This window comes from Alosa pseudoharengus, unplaced genomic scaffold, assembly GCF_046254945.1.
Source record: "Alosa pseudoharengus isolate Yale_2024_CS ecotype anadromous, Long Island Sound unplaced genomic scaffold, YU_APseudo_1.1 YU_APseudo_1.1_scf_2, whole genome shotgun sequence".
NCBI classification, from domain to species: domain Eukaryota; kingdom Metazoa; phylum Chordata; class Actinopteri; order Clupeiformes; family Clupeidae; genus Alosa; species Alosa pseudoharengus.
The window spans coordinates 26,834,776-26,850,087 of NW_027468663.1; the positions used below are offsets into that span (position 1 = coordinate 26,834,776).

At 43.4% G+C, this 15,312-nt stretch overlaps 1 protein-coding gene across 4 annotated transcripts; it reads left to right on the plus strand.

Moving 5' to 3' along the window:
* The first annotated feature begins 507 nt into the window (after positions 1–507).
* On the plus strand, positions 508–15,263 carry cirbpa (cold inducible RNA binding protein a). 4 transcript variants are annotated; one of them, XR_012988601.1, is made up of 8 exons: positions 508–594; positions 1,181–1,295; positions 1,404–1,510; positions 1,852–1,996; positions 2,624–2,801; positions 3,297–3,361; positions 9,677–9,771; positions 14,627–15,263. XR_012988601.1 is itself a non-coding variant. In XM_076294339.1 (7 exons), the coding sequence occupies exons 2-7, from the start codon at positions 1,196–1,198 to the stop codon at positions 4,416–4,418; spliced, it is 609 nt and encodes a 202-aa protein (XP_076150454.1). In that variant the 5' UTR covers positions 508–594; positions 1,181–1,195; the 3' UTR covers positions 4,419–5,800. The 4 variants fall into 4 exon arrangements, 3 of the variants coding, with proteins under 3 accessions (XP_076150454.1, XP_076150455.1, XP_076150456.1); XM_076294339.1 differs by lacking the exons at positions 9,677–9,771; positions 14,627–15,263 and adding an exon at positions 4,405–5,800; XM_076294340.1 differs by lacking the exons at positions 9,677–9,771; positions 14,627–15,263 and adding an exon at positions 4,405–5,800 and having other exon boundaries at positions 1,852–1,984.
* Positions 15,264–15,312: the final 49 nt, after the last annotated feature.

Below are 15,312 nucleotides of genomic sequence, written 5' to 3' on the forward strand. Positions count from 1 at the left end.
TACGTGTTTAATTCCTGATAGACATTATTGTGGTGGATAGACCGTCCCACGGTTTCAGCTGTAATTTCATAATTATTGTTTTTCTTGTTCTGAACGCGTGTAGCCTTCTCTCCATCTCGGTCTTAACGCTACTGTATATTTTAGTAGAAGTGTCATAGAAAGCGCGCTCCTAAAAAGACTATGACTGTCTTTTCGCTCCACGGCTTTGTAAACTGTGGCCAACCCGTCGACGACCGTCATTCTATAACCGAAATGAAATGTTTAACACAATACGCCCAGATGGGTTTGTAATAATGCCAGCCAGTTTGGGCTTTATGAAAGGGCTAGTTTGTGTGTTTGCATGACTTTATGGTTGTAACGACCTAATATAAAATGTTTTCAAAAGCGAATCTAATGTTACTGTTCCATGTTATCGCAACAGCACCACCAGTCGGGCTGTGCCTGCCCTTTGCAAAAGGATTAGCATTTTTGCAGATCCCTCCTCCTCCACAAAAACCGCCTTGTCTGCCTGCGCCCTCGACGTCATTCATTTCACCACGAACCCCGGATTCAGGCGGACATCACGAAGAACATCCCTTGCTCTCAGCAAACGAGGTAAGCTTGCTTCACGTTATTTATTTCCCCCCGCTTTATTCGCGCTTCACTATACGATTATAAAATAATAAGTAGTTGCTGTAAGAACATGCATAGTCGTTAAACAATTTAACACCGTTTCCGTCTTGTGGAAATCTGGCTAGAACATTCAGCTAATTAGCTAGCTGGTCGTCTTAGCACAATTCAGGCGCGTTACCTAAAATGGCGCAGCAAGTGCAGGAGATGCAATTCTCAAAATCAATAGACTCTTAACATTGGTCTGTACATAATTTCAATTTGGTATGCCAAACAGTGCAATTGTATACTTTTGCTCAACATCCAATAAAAACATTGTCTACGTGTTTGAGTTTAGCATCCGCCACGGTAAATATAGTAGAGCCATTGAAAGTAGGTCAAACAATGCGGCCGCCGCATTGTCGGCCTACTTTAGCTAACCTAATGTTACTAGCTTCTTAGCGATCGACGCCATTCATGGTTTAGAACGACTATTGCACACTCACTTGCTAGAGGTACGGAATTTGTGGCACAGCGCACATGCATTTTCTTTCTGAATGTCATTGTAATCACCCTCTTATGTCCTCATTAGGTGTAGACCAGCGCCATGTCTGACGAGGGGAAGCTGTTTGTCGGTGGACTTAGCTTCGACACAACGGAGCAGTCCCTTGAAGAGGCTTTCTCTAAGTACGGGGTTATCGCAAACAGTAAGCTGATTTATCGGTGCAGATGGAATTCGACGGGTTAGTGTGGTTACAGACCTCCGTGTATCAAGACAATGCTCAAAGTCTCCCCCTCCCCCTTTATCCCTACAGCTCACGTTGCCAGAAATCGGGAAACCCAGAAATCGCGTGGTTTCGGTTTCGTCACATTCGAGAACCCGGATGATGCGAAAGACGCCTTGGAGGGAATGAATGGAAAGGTAAGCTACTACTTTTCAGTTTAAGAATCTTAAATATATTTTAATGCAGAATATTGGTCAATGATTCAATGCGTTTTGTTTGTCTATGTTTATTATATAAAAATGACATGTTTGTGCCACTCATTAAGGTTATTATCTTATTATTTTATCTGTTTGCATAATTCACAAGCTATATGCATGTATTAACAATGAGTTCACACTCAGCCTTGCTATGTTGTCAACATTCTGAAACTCCACACATCTCTCTTTGGCCATCTGGATTCAGTATCATACAGTAGATTCTCTGTAAAAAGTTCATACACAGCCCAAAATTCATGACCAACCATGTGTTCTCTCCTCAGTCTGTCGATGGCAGAACGATCCGCGTGGATGAAGCTGGGAAGCCCAGTGGTGGACGCTCAGGCGGCGGTGGCGGCGGTGGTTACCGTGGTGGCGGAGGCGGCGGTGGATTCTTCCGTGGAGGTCGTGGCAGAGGTGGGCCACGAGGTAAGGGCTGGCTGATGATGAAACCCCAAGCGGCAGCTGGTTCTGACCCCGTGCCTGGACCTGTCTGGTGGCAGAACCAGCTACCACCTGGGGAGGTGGTTTTCTCCCCTGTTTGTCGGATGTCATGCCCCGCCTTGGTCTCCTTTTAACCCCTAACACCACACCTGCATGTGTTTGGAGTGTGCTCTGCTGTGTCCAGTCACCCTCCTAATATAGTATATAGACTCCATTTCACCCTCACTGTCAGATGACACTGAAAAGCTGCCCACCCTGTAGAACACAGGTGTTCTGTTGTCTCAGTTACATGCCAAGAATGATGTTTTTGTCATGCAGCAGAGTTAACTGATTCCAGACCATCTGTGCAAATATGATTAAATATGCAAGTAAGGAGGCAAGTGATTGATTGAAAAGTTGCTTATTAATTAAGATATTTAATATTGTTAAGATATTACAATGTGCACTGTAGCTTGGAAATCTGTTAATACTCACTTGTTACCTCTGTTCAGGGTTCATGTGACTGAGGGCAAGGAGGTGTAACGTAACTGCATTGCTTGAAATACACACAGCCAATCATAGTTTTAGGAGAGTGCCACTGACGTTTTTTATAACCCTTGACCCTAAAACCAGGTGGCGGAGGATACGGAGGTGGTGGTGACCGTGGATACGGTGGCGGTGGAGACCGTGGTTATCGTGGCGGCGGCGGTGGTGGTGACCGTAGCTACAGCAGAGGTGGTGGCAGCGGCGGCTACTCCAGCCGGAGTGGGGGCTACTCCTCAGGGGGAAGTGGTAGCTACAGCCGGGACAGGTGAGAATGCCTTGCGCACACACACGGGCCCATGGGCCTATACCACCATCTTAAACACACACACAAGTCTGCAACACATCATATGCAAGCCTACGTGGACCTATACATGGACTATCTAACACACACACACGGAGGGAATATGTGCTTATGGTACTACTTCACACAAATAGATAAGTTAGAGTGCACACAATCACTAAACTATTAGAAATGTTAAATGTGCGTATCCATCCATCACTCACTCTAAGGGTGTTCACACAAATGCATGAAATACTGCACAGTACATGTCGGAATAATCAAACAATTACGGTATATTGAAACAGGAAACAAAGATCCTTGTTTGAATTGTTCTACTGAGAAGAACTGAGATTCAATCAGGCAGTGCCTTAACATTGCACTCTGCCTTTCTGAAGAGTGTTCATAGACTCTGCTGTACTTTTTGTTTAGTGTAAGCTGATTTTTTGCTTAGTCGTTTACTAATACTGGATTGTTTTACAGGGACCAGTCTGGTGGCTATGGTGACAGGTCTGGGGGCTCGTACCGAGAAGGCTATGACCGCTACGGTATGTATAACTAGGCGTTTCTGCCCGAGACCTGGTGCTAGCACGTCACATGACCAATCTTAGCCATGGACCCCCTCGCTGGCAGCACTCAGGCCTGTAGGCTAACGATCCACAGAGACCTATGGGGCCAAATAGATTCAATTTGAGTGTTCTGTTTTTACTACCCTCAATTCCCTCTTGTGCATTCTAGCGGGAATTATCAAGGTTGTCTTTGCATTTTTGTCTTTGAATCTTCATTAACTCCTTAATCTGTTGTAGCAGACCCCCTCCCTCCCTCTCTCTCTGCTCACCTTAAAAAAATACACCATCAAATCATTGATTCTAAAATGACCCCTCTTTTCTTGGTTACAACCCCAGCCAAACCCCTAAGTGGGACTCTGTATCCTCCTGTCTGTCTGTGCACATCAGCCACTTTCTCTCTAAGCGCACACTTGTGCACTCACACTGATGACCATGCATTGTCGCATTCTACTCCTGGAACCGTGCGTTGGCGCGTTCTACTCCTGTTCCTCTCCTCCTTTCCCCTTTGGCTCTGCACTGGGGCTGTTGACTCCAGAATGTGGCTAACCCCTGAGTGGGCACCACAGTCCCCATGCTATCTGGGTGCGGCATAGCTTTCATGAGCTCTGATCCCTGTTACCGATCGTTTCACACTCCCTAGCTCAGGCTCACTCAATCCACTCGTATTCCTTTTAAAAATGGAGAGAATTAAGAATGCTACTCCTGCAAAAATTTTTGCATCATATGGCCAGCAGCACCGTCCAGTCATTGCCCACATGGTGGCACTCCATGGAGTGGGTTTAGTGAGGCCTGACGTGGCTGGTATCCGTTGCGGAGTCTGTCTCTGTCCTGCCAAGAATTTCCTCGAAGCTAAACCTCCCCTTTTTATGTTTCTTTTTTAGTGTTCTTTTCTTTCTCCGTACTTAAGACCGCTGTACTCATGGTTGCTGTCAGAAGCGTAGAGACAGAAAAGAGTTTTGTTTATTTTTTTTTATCCTTCAGTGTCTTCATCTCTTGTTTGTTTGCTTGACTCTCGTCCTCAGCTTCGTTCGACTAAATATCAGCCTGCTCCCTCTTTGCCCTGAGATCAACACCTCACAAAGATGCCCACCGCAAGAAAACCCAAATTGGTCAAGTTATCTCTTTCTTGTTTTCTTGGCGATTTGCAAATCGCGTTTTCCTATGTTGAATTTTACTTACTTGCGTGCATCTTTGTTTTGTGGGGGGGAAAAACACGAGAAAAAAAAAAGGGGGATGTTAAGTTTCTGACAAGACCGTCAGAACAAGTTAAAAGCAAATCTGCCTCGTTGGCATCACACTCATTTGCAGCAGAATCTTGGTCCTTCATTCAGTAAAATCAGGCAGCCTCGTTTGTGAACCAAAAGAAACGAATTGACCTTTTTTATATTTGATTTGTCATAGTGAAAGGTGACGTCCTGCTATTTTAGGACCCAACCAATCCTAACAGTTTGCTCCGTTGTAGTTCTTGGTCTCTGAGATATCTGAACATAATGTCCCATTTCCTTAAGATGACCTAACTTTTTTATATGTATTGTAAAGGCTACTTTCTACGTCCATGTGAAGAGTAAAGTTACGCATAAGCAGTCACTTTGACACTTTTTTTCTTTGTTTTGAAGGATTCTCCAATAGGAATATCGGCATTTTTATAGCCCGGCCCACCGCTCTTAAGTGATGTTTTTAAAGAACAGAGACATATCTCCCACACAGGCATCCGATAGACCAAACTAAATTGTAACTGTCTATTTTTGGCTAAGACGCCACATTTAACACACCAGGTTCCATGCAGTTTTTCATGAAGCGCTTGTCAACCCTGAAAAGAGGTATTGGTGTGAGGTGATGTAACGTTGGGTTTGGGGAGGGGTTGCCCATGATCAGTTTCCAAAGCATGGCTTCCTTTCAGACTGGTGAAGTGCCCTGCTTCTACTACTGAGGCCAGAACCTGCCCACTTCTGGCCCAGCCCTGGCCCACTACAGGCCCAGACTCAGCCCTGCCCTCCACGGCTCATTACCCCTCTCCAGTCAGTCTGAGGTATCAGAGACCCCTGCTCCTCCAAACCAACAGCTTCTCTCTTTCTTTTTTTTTAAATTTACTGTAAACTATGGACTTGACACAAACTCTTAAAGGAAACAAAAAAGAACCACCACAACAACAAATAAACAAAAAAGATTTAATGGAAATGGATAACTTGATAAATCACTGTCGGGGGAGATTTAAAAAAAAAAAAAAAAAAAAACTATTCATATGTGCAACTGTCCTCACTCAGCATAGAGGGGAGATAACGTTACTGTGCTCTCTGTGTTCTGTTCTCTCTGTACCAACTCCTATTTGATATTCCTCAGTTCTTTTGTTGTTGGGTTTTTTTTTGTGTGTTCATTTTTGGCTTCATGGAGCCCATTAAACGATGGATTTGTTGAAAATGCTGTGCAACATTTCTTGTGCCTCATGGGGGGAAAAAAAGAAAGCCTTGCCTGCTACGGTCATCAAGCGGATGTGATGAAGGGAGACTGTCCTATCAGGGTGATCAGGTTTGTCTCCACACAAAGGGAGACCGTACACAGGGTTGTAGTGCTAGTGCCTTTACGTTAAAAAGATGGGGCCTATTCCTCATTTCAAAGAACATACTTGCAGGATAAAAATGGGGAGGGAGATGGGACTTATGGGACTTGTCTGGCCGTTAAAAAGACACAAATAACAAGGGGTGATTAGTCTGTCTCCATTGAAGAGAAATTGTTGGTGGTGTTATGAAGCCGAATTGGATTGATCCGGTATTCGCTTGAAAGGTCTGGTCCTTCCCTGGCCGGCGTGCATCTGATCTGGGAGCAATCTCATCTCCAGGCATTATCACTGGTTGTATCAGCTGTGAAGCTGAAGTGATTTTTGCTTTAAGGGATTTTGAAGTAAACATGTATTTTTGGGGCAAGTGAATTCATGGCATTTGTTTTCTCCTTTGGGAGGGATTGGTTATGTTGGGTGTTGGTTGAATCTAGCAACTGCTCAAGTGAAGCAACTTATTTTTTCCTGGTACAGTTGCTGTTTGTGGATGTATATAAGATGCCTGTGTCAGTTTGCTTGCGTGTTGGGCATTTGGATGGCTGATGGTATATCTGGGGGGACTGATGCACTTTGATGTCAAGTCAACCCCAGACAAAAGGTGATGCAGGGCCTTTGCAGAGGTCTGCATTGCACTGAACAGGGTTCCCACGGGCCATGGAATTGTAAGTCTATTTAAGACATGGAAAGTAGGGGGGGGGGGGTTGTTTTTTGGGGGGGCCAAGTCAGGGATTCAACCAATCAATTTTGAGTAGCTTGTAAATGTATCAAGACATTTGTCAAAAGCAATATTTTCCATGCAGTACTGGATTAGTTTAAACATCTTGTATACATTTGTTATCTCAAATGATTTTCTTGAAACTATCCCCCTCTTATCAAATCACAGGTATGATGTATAAGGGTGTATTAAGAATGTAATCATAATTATAAGCAGTGGCCACTTAAAGCAAAAGACTTGCAAATTGGTGTGTTTAAGACCATGTCCATGCGTAGCTAGGTATTCTTTTTTTTTTTTTTTTATGCTTTTGACCTTTCATCCACGCAAAAACGGAGATTTTTATAAACGAGCCTAAGGGGAGATTTTCGAAAAGGGGTTTCGTGTCAGAGAAAAGAGTTTTTGGATTGTGATGCGACACAATCCCTTTTCTTTAAAATGATGTCAGGTCTCCGATTGGTGAATATTGCCATCTGTTTGTCATTTTCTTGACCGCCTTCAACGGCTGTTTTTGCATATCCATATGGATGGATTTATTTTGCACTTTTAGAAATACCTGGCTACGCGTGAATAAGGCCTAAGATACCTTGGCTCGTGGTTATCTGCTGAGAACAAAGTTAGTTATTCATTTTACTTAATCAGTCGGGGAACTTCACATGTGACTCAGTGAGAACCCTAACGGAACCAAAGATATATAAAAATAAAAACCACCTTTGATCTGGAGACTAAAATTGTGGCTGGTGGTGGTAATTTGAAATTCTGTGATTTATAGTTTTTGGTGTTTTGATGTTGCTAAATAAAAAAAACAAAAAATGGGAAATATCGCTGCCCTGTTCTGCATTTTGTTCCTGTACACCAAACAGGTTTGAAACAATGTAATTTCAGCAGGGTTCTGTTCCAAGTAGGATGGTATTTCGGGTATGTGGTTGAGTTAACTGAACCGGTTTTGCCACTAAGAGTAAGTGATACACTTAATAGAGTATGTAGTAGTATATTTGTGGAATTTTTGTCTTTTATTCATAGAGGACAGTGAAGAGTGGCTGGAAGCAAGTGGAAGAGAGAGATGGGGTGGGATCGGGAAATGTCGCGGGTTGGACTCGAACTCGGGTCCTCGTGGGCACCTTGACTCAAGGTGGTATGGACGCTGTAATCAGTGGTACCACAGCGCCCCCATAGGATTGTTGTTTTTTTTTTTCGTTAGGAGATTGAAGCTGTACTATTGTGGCTTTACCGCTTACTCGGAGTTAACATCTTCAGGTTTGCCACTAAACCATGTACTTGGAATACCGTACAGGCTCGATAAGGGGTTGAGTGTGAAGTGAACATCAGTCCATGCTTTCATTGAGTGTCTCTTTTGGGTTCTAATGGTGGGCTGCTAATTAATTGAAAAAAGACAGGGGTGTTGCGGTCACTGTAGGGAGAATGGCTAGCTCCAAAGTATGCGAAATGTGATGTCCTCAGTTTGCATATCCAAATGTGTAGGTGTAGCCCAGTGACGATAACAAACATGGACAGCATGCGGTCATGTTTTGAAGCCGAAATCGAAATGTGAATTTAACCATTTCAATTTGTGAAATACAATTGGTCTGTATTATTGGGGGAAATAAATTGAGTACTCAGCAAGGGCTGTTTGGAGTCAGAATACATGTAGGAAACCAGGTCCACCCAGAATTGACCATCTATCTGCCATTTTTAGTTTCTTATGGTGTTTTCCATTCTGACTGATGGGTCCATGACTGTCCTTGCTTTGTAGAGTCGTTGGTGTAGCCTCTTTGGGCTTTCACATGCGACACAGAGCAACATTTTCAACATGGTTGTACACGAGAGCTCTTCGAGCAAAGTGCATTGGCAAGCTGCAAAATGTTAGCCATTGAAATGGGTTTCAGAGCCCAGTGGTGGACTTGTCACATTTCTATGTGGAGGCCTCATCACTCTGTAGGATAAGCGTAAGAGGGGAGCAATTGAATCAGATTTACTAAATTGAAGAGGGGGGTGACGGTGGGACACACACACACACACACACACACACACACACACACACACACACACTCAGCCTGCTGCTGTTGGGAGAGCTGTTATGTGAAGTCTGGCCTGGGTGCAACGTTTCCTGTGAGCAAGACCCGCTGCTGCTACTACTACCACTGACGCTGCTGCTGCTCCTCTGTGAGACAAAGAACTCCTTAAGGTTCATGGTGCGAGGTAAAACAAAAGAAAAAGAAAGAAAAGAGAAAAAAAAAACTGTTTTCTTGTTGCCTTAGTGTCCTTAGTACTCAGACTAGCAGCCCAGTTCTGGTCTGGGCTTGGTGATCTCAGGCCTCTGACCCCAACGCTCACACTTATTGCCCCCACGCTTACAAAGTCAACAGATTTGTTAATTTCCCCCCCACTCTGCCCTCTCCCCCTCTAAGCTCTTGCCAAACTTCCCATTCTTTTATCTGTTGTTTTTCTCTGAAACCCATGGCAGGTTTAACTGCATGATCCGTTAACTGCCCCCTATCCAGCTGATGGTTGTATTGACGCAGTGCAGCTTGTGCACAGTGTCAGGACTTAGCATCTCTATGAGTACTGATGGCTGGTTCTCCATTTCGCCCCGTTTTAAACCAACAGAACAATGTTATTAGTCTGCGCACAGCCATGAGGGGTATACCATGAAGCAAGGTTAATGACCTGCCCAGGTAACTTCAGGAGTAACCACTGATCTCTAGAAACAATAGCTGTCCAGTGCAGTGAGTGAGAGAGCAGCGGTTCCACTAGAAGTCACCCAGGTTAGCCAGTTACCTCGCTTCGTAGTACAGCCCTTTGAGAACCCTTTTACAGCGACCTGTTTGTTTCTTTTTGACCAACAAGTCCAGACCCAGTCCAACTCCCACACAACCACCAAAAAAGCAGCAACTTAAAATCTATTTCCTTAAATGTACATGTGAGCAATAGTTTAGTCTAAGCATGCTCTTCAAATGCTCTCAGATTAATTCCATACAGATGTGTGTAGTTGCCCATCCATGAATAAAGTATGCTTCATTTCCTGCAGGCTGACTGCGTCTCCAGTCCACTGCAGGTGTGTGGTAAGGCAGAGGCCAGTCCTGAGTCACCTGGACGCCCAACGACCTAACCCTTGTCCAACAGGTGAGTCTCCGTGATCATACACTGATTAGATCATGTTTTACACTACAGATGGGAGACACTGGGGGTGTCTTATACTTATTTATGTTTACCAATATACTTATTTATGCATTTAGATGACACTCTTATCTAGTGTGACCTACAGAGACTAAACAAATTTCTGCTGTGTTCGCCTGTGTGGACTGTTTTTACACTCTTGCTGGCTACTCTTGGCCAGATAACTGCCTTTTACTGCAGCTTCATATTAGCCTCATCAGGGTTTCCCGCAGGAAATGTGTTAGTCAAGATGGTAGGTCGTAGGTCCCGGGGGGGTGGGGTCTGGTATCGGTTGTCATCTGAGCGGGGGGGGGGGTTCTTGTATCGGTTGCCGTCGGTGGGTTGGGGTGGGTGTTGGCATCTTGTTTGTGCGATACACTACAGACTGTATATTTAACAATTATTTATTAAACCCTACATTATAAATAAATAACCAGCTTCTCAAAATAACAGTTAACAAAGAACAAAGTAACAACACCAAACAAACTATACAACAGTATACAAATATTTCAAAATATTTGTGCAATTTTAACAAAGACTATTACAAACTATAGAACAAATGCAAAACAACAAAATGTGCAAATATGATCAGTCACTACTTATGGCAGAGCTGACAACTAGCATTGTTACAAGCCAGCCTCCTTGGCTTTAAAAAGATCATTTCAAGGGCCCTTTGGTAATTGCACTTTTGATGTACTATTGGACCATTAATGCTTATCTTCATGCAGGCTGTCAGACTGTTGACCTGCAGCCTGTTCCGCAAGTCTGTCCTGATCTATACACCGAGAGTGAATGAAGTTTAGATCATTTTATAGTTTTGTGTAATATGGATGGAATTTGAGCGCGGATCGCTTTTTAATTTAGAGGCCGGAGTGGCCGCTCTGTTCCGCTCCCATACCGCTCACACCACGAGTCTGAGGCATGCCCACTAATAAAACCAAGACCAGGCCCGGGGTGGGTAATCGGGAGAATTCCCGTTGGGCCGTTTCACTTTTGGGCCGGTCGAGGAAAAAAAATATTGACATTTGTCACGTTAGTCTATCTTCTCTTAATGTAGGCTATACACGTTCCGCATTATGTGCATGACACCGTTGCCTCTGTATGGGTTGTAGCCTACCATGTGAGGGAGTTCTCCCCTCCCAAGAAGAGTTGGTTGGGTCCATATCGCCCGTCTTTTCCAAAACGTTTTCTCAGATAGCCTACGGATAGCCGGGCCGGCCCTAGGCTACAGTAGCCATAAGCGTCAGGAAGGATGGATGTAGAAAGAGGCCAGGATGGATGAAACGGCCAGGTAGAATGCTGCTAAATGTGCCAAGCCTGCAGATTACAGACAAAAGTGGCAACTGGTAAAGAGAGATAGGCAATGATTAACCTATTGACAATGTAATTATTGGGCTAATATTGTACGTTTGTAGCGTTGTCAAGCTATTCGCAAGCAACATATTAAATTACTTAAAAAATGACTACAGGGACATGTAGAGAGGATAATTTATAGTTATTTAATGTAAGAAAGCAATTATGCTACATGATAAACATATATGGCTTGTTTGCTCAGAAGAGGGTGTAGTAAAGGAGTAGGCTAAATCACCAAACAACATTATAGCCTACCCATGCAAAAACATAGCCTAAACATTAGTTCAATATGCCTCTTTGTGGAAGCGTGGGATAGGCTACATTTCAAAGGCTTTCTTTCTTTCTTTCTTTCTTTCTTTTTTCTTTCTTTCTGTTTTTGTTAACTTGTGGAATAGTGGAATATTTTTTGTTAACTTCTCAGTTGAAGTGAATTATAACCTTTACACATTTGTTGAACCATGCTACTAATAAAAACTACAGGATAGAAGGAGCTGAAATGTTGCTTCATTTATCCAATTTCCACCACTATGGAAAACATGGGCCGGTCTTGGGCCTGAAACTCCCGGGTTGAAAAGTGGCCCCACTCCGGCCCTGACCAAGACCGTTAAATTTCAAAGATATTCGAAATTTCAAAGACAAGTTCGTTGATGGGGATGGAGTTAGCTAAATAATTTAGAAAGCATACGCGTAGGCACAGATGGGCCTGGACGGGCCTAGGCCTGTCTATTGTCAGTCTTGCGCGTCCGATTAGACGCGCAAGTCAACACTGTGCTGAGAGCAGGTGGCTGTTTACTCCGGTCAAATTCGCGTCAGGTCAATTTAGCTCCCCGGTCCAAAAGAACTAAGAGCAACGGCAATATATTTCACTCAGAACATTTATTTTAAAAGACTGCAACACTGATAGTGCAACAACAAACACGCTTGGCAACGTTAACTAAAGGGATCAGTCGGGATTAATTGCCAAAAGAACGAAAATGACAAATCACGCAGTCGACTAGCCTAAATATTTTAAACTTGCGCCAAACGGATGAACGCAGCATCGGTGCGTCGCAGAAATTAAAACACAAATTGAAGCAACAACTTGATCATTGGACAACCCTACCACTAAACCTTTCCATAGGCCTGCAACGTTTATGACATAAAAAGTGGAATATGAACACACAGGGTGCGATTTGTAGGGGGGGATGGTGAGGATTTCCCCCCCTCTGGTTTTCCTATCCCTACCTCTGCTAAATTATTTTTATCGTCGGGGGGGGACAACATTTATCCCCCTCTGCCCCTCATATTGATTAATTCTACTTCATATAAGTAAAGCGCTGCAACGTGAGAACAGTCTAGTAGGCTAGCCTACATAATAATCTGACATCAGAAACGCACCGTCACCGTCAGCACTGATGCTGCTGACACAGTGGCTGCGTGATAACTTAATTTGGCCTTGATCGTGCACGACATTTCAGAATGTCGAGTGTGTAATCCATCATAAATGGCTAGGTTCAATGGAAAAGTTGGCTGGACAAATGAAAGAAAACGAGAAGGATTCAGTGAAGCATAATAATGTTTTAGAACCTTCGAAATTAGAAAACTGATGCAACTGAGATGGAGGACAACAGCACGTAGAGTAGAACGTAGGCCTATTGTCCGAAGGAACTTACATTAAATGAGGATATTTGCTGAATGTCACAAAAAGTGTTACAGAAATTGCTTGGCATCGCTTATTCAATGGCTCTCTACCGAAACACCTGTAGTTTGCGGAGGACGAACGAGAAAGCACTCGTTTGATAAATCAGCCAGTAGTAGACAAATAACTTTTAGAAATAATCTGTACTGCAAAAACGAATGTTGGTGGGTATTTAAACTATCTAGCGGGTGTTTTAACAGCTGCAAGAAATAGAAGCTTCATGGTCTTTATGTTCTGGTTCGTAAATTATTTTCATAAAACTTCAAGTTGCCCTATAACTTTACTCTCCAAACTCTTCACTGCACTGTAGGCAATTAACTGACAGTATGATAGGCTATTTATTTTCTGTAGGCTACAATAAACACATTTATTTTTTCAACTTTTGCAATATTACGCACTTGGCTACTGAACGCAAATCAGCAGGAGAGAGAATGCACGTAGCCTACGCAGCGTGTAGCGCAATGTGTAGGCTATTTGGTTACCAACTAACACTGTTAGCCAATTCACTAACTTAAGACTTCAGTGCCATCATATACAACGTTTTTTTACACAACAAATACAAAAAGGATGGAGGCAGCAAAAGTAGAGAAGTCATTTCAGATGGGGCAAGAACAAGGTGAATTTGTATGCTTGTCAAAACGTAGTCCTACCCTGCATTAGAGGAGCTGATCATCATACCAAGCACACTCGCTGTTTAAAGTCATACACCACGGTAAACTAAAACTAAAATGTTACAAAGGTGGCAAAAATAATATAGGGTATTATTAGCCATGACATTACTAGGCTATGAATCGTTTGTTCATTTATTTTATGTTTTTTGGGGGGGGGGGGGGGTTTACAAACTTATTCAAAATCATCCCCCCCTCTGGTTTTTACACAAATCGCACCCTGTGAACACATATATCACATATGTAAAGATTATAAAATCTGATTATTTTTCGATTCATGACATGTTTCTTCTTATTTTTTAATGCGTTCTGCGGAGAAGGGAGATTGGCGTTGGTCACGGTTTGGAATGAAAGGGAGAAAACAGGACAAAGTAACACCTTTTTTTTTTTTTGACTACGTAGTTAAGGCGGCAGGCTTGTTTAGCCAAGGTGGCTGTCTTTACTGCAAAGTGCTGCGGGAAACCCTGTTCATCATTCAACTGCAGCTACATATTAGCCTCGTCATGGGTGTTTTGGCAAGGGCCCCATGAACACCAAATCTATTTATGGTTGAGCTTATTTTTATACTCTTCATTAATTAATCATGTCGTTCTAAAAGTCCAAATGCTAAAATAGCCTCAGAATATTCAGCCTATAATTCCTGAGTAACTGGTGTCTCACTTAACCTATCACACACACACACTTGATTTGCTTTGCTCACCACAGCTAGCCTGTGGGTTGCTGTAGAGAGCTCACAGAGAGTGTAGTGTAGCTGGTTTATTTGGAGTAGATACCATTTTTAACCTCTGACACATTCTAACCAGTGCCTTAGTGTGAGTGCAAGGGGAGGTAACATGAGCAGGGCCTTTCTGGTTTGGTCTACTCAGTTTGGCTCAAAGTTATCAGGCACTGTGCCTGAATTCAGATATTGGCCAGGCTGATTTTAAAATAGCTAATTAAATATAAGTACATTGAAAGTTTCAGATGACGCTGAGACGTTTCCCTTGCTTTAAAACTTGTTTACTTAATGTGGCTTGCATCGACTGATGCATCCTATTTTATATCCGAGGCCTTAGCACAGTGAGCTGAACACCTCGACATGGGATATTGAGTACAATCTGTCTGTGTTCTATTTGTTCTGCAGGTTGAGTGGACCGAGGAGCAGATGGTTTGGCGGTGCCGCTGTCTGCAGACTGAACCGCTATCGCTAGACAGAAAGCAGAAGAAGGGTTCAGATGAACCCACCTATCATGCCCACACTAACCAGTCGAGCGAGAAGGTTGCACAGTTGTTGCGGGGTCACATTCTTCAGAGGTTAGGGGCAGTGGAGGGTCAGACTCAGCTGACGCTGTCAATGGAACACTCACTCACACAACAGGACACGTCTCCATGGCGACACATGGTGCACAGCTAGGCCAGAACAGAGCCGCATTCTGGCCAGATCTGTAGTTGTGTTGGGTGTTCCAGAACTGCCTTGCCTGGACTGCAGAGGGGGGCAGAAGTAGAGGTTTGCTGTAACGTGTTACTGAGGCGCGCCTTTGACTGGCTGCTGTTTACGGAGAATGAGCTGGAAATGCTCTATAAGAAGACCACTAGATCAACATCTGATATTGGCATAGTTTAATCTCAACATGAAGGGGAAAACAGGACTCTAAAAAATGTCAAAAGATGCCGTTTCTCAAGTTACAGTTGTTTTTTACATTACAAACTCTTAACACATTTCACAACTTTTCACTGATCATTTTGACTATTTACTCCGAAATAAAATCCAATGAAAATAATTTACTGCCTTGGTGCCTGTTCTTTATACGCTTTGGACAGAAGCATCTG

Bases quoted from the DNA above. Each gene is read 5' to 3' on its own strand.
- cirbpa (XM_076294339.1), top strand. From the start codon at position 1,196: ATGTCTGACGAGGGGAAGCTGTTTGTCGGTGGACTTAGCTTCGACACA. The intron at 1,511-1,851 runs GTAAGCTACTAC...TTCTCTCCTCAG, and splicing joins TGGAGGGAATGAATGGAAAG to TCTGTCGATGGCAGAACGAT. The intron at 2,802-3,296 runs GTGAGAATGCCT...ATTGTTTTACAG, and splicing joins GGTAGCTACAGCCGGGACAG to GGACCAGTCTGGTGGCTATG.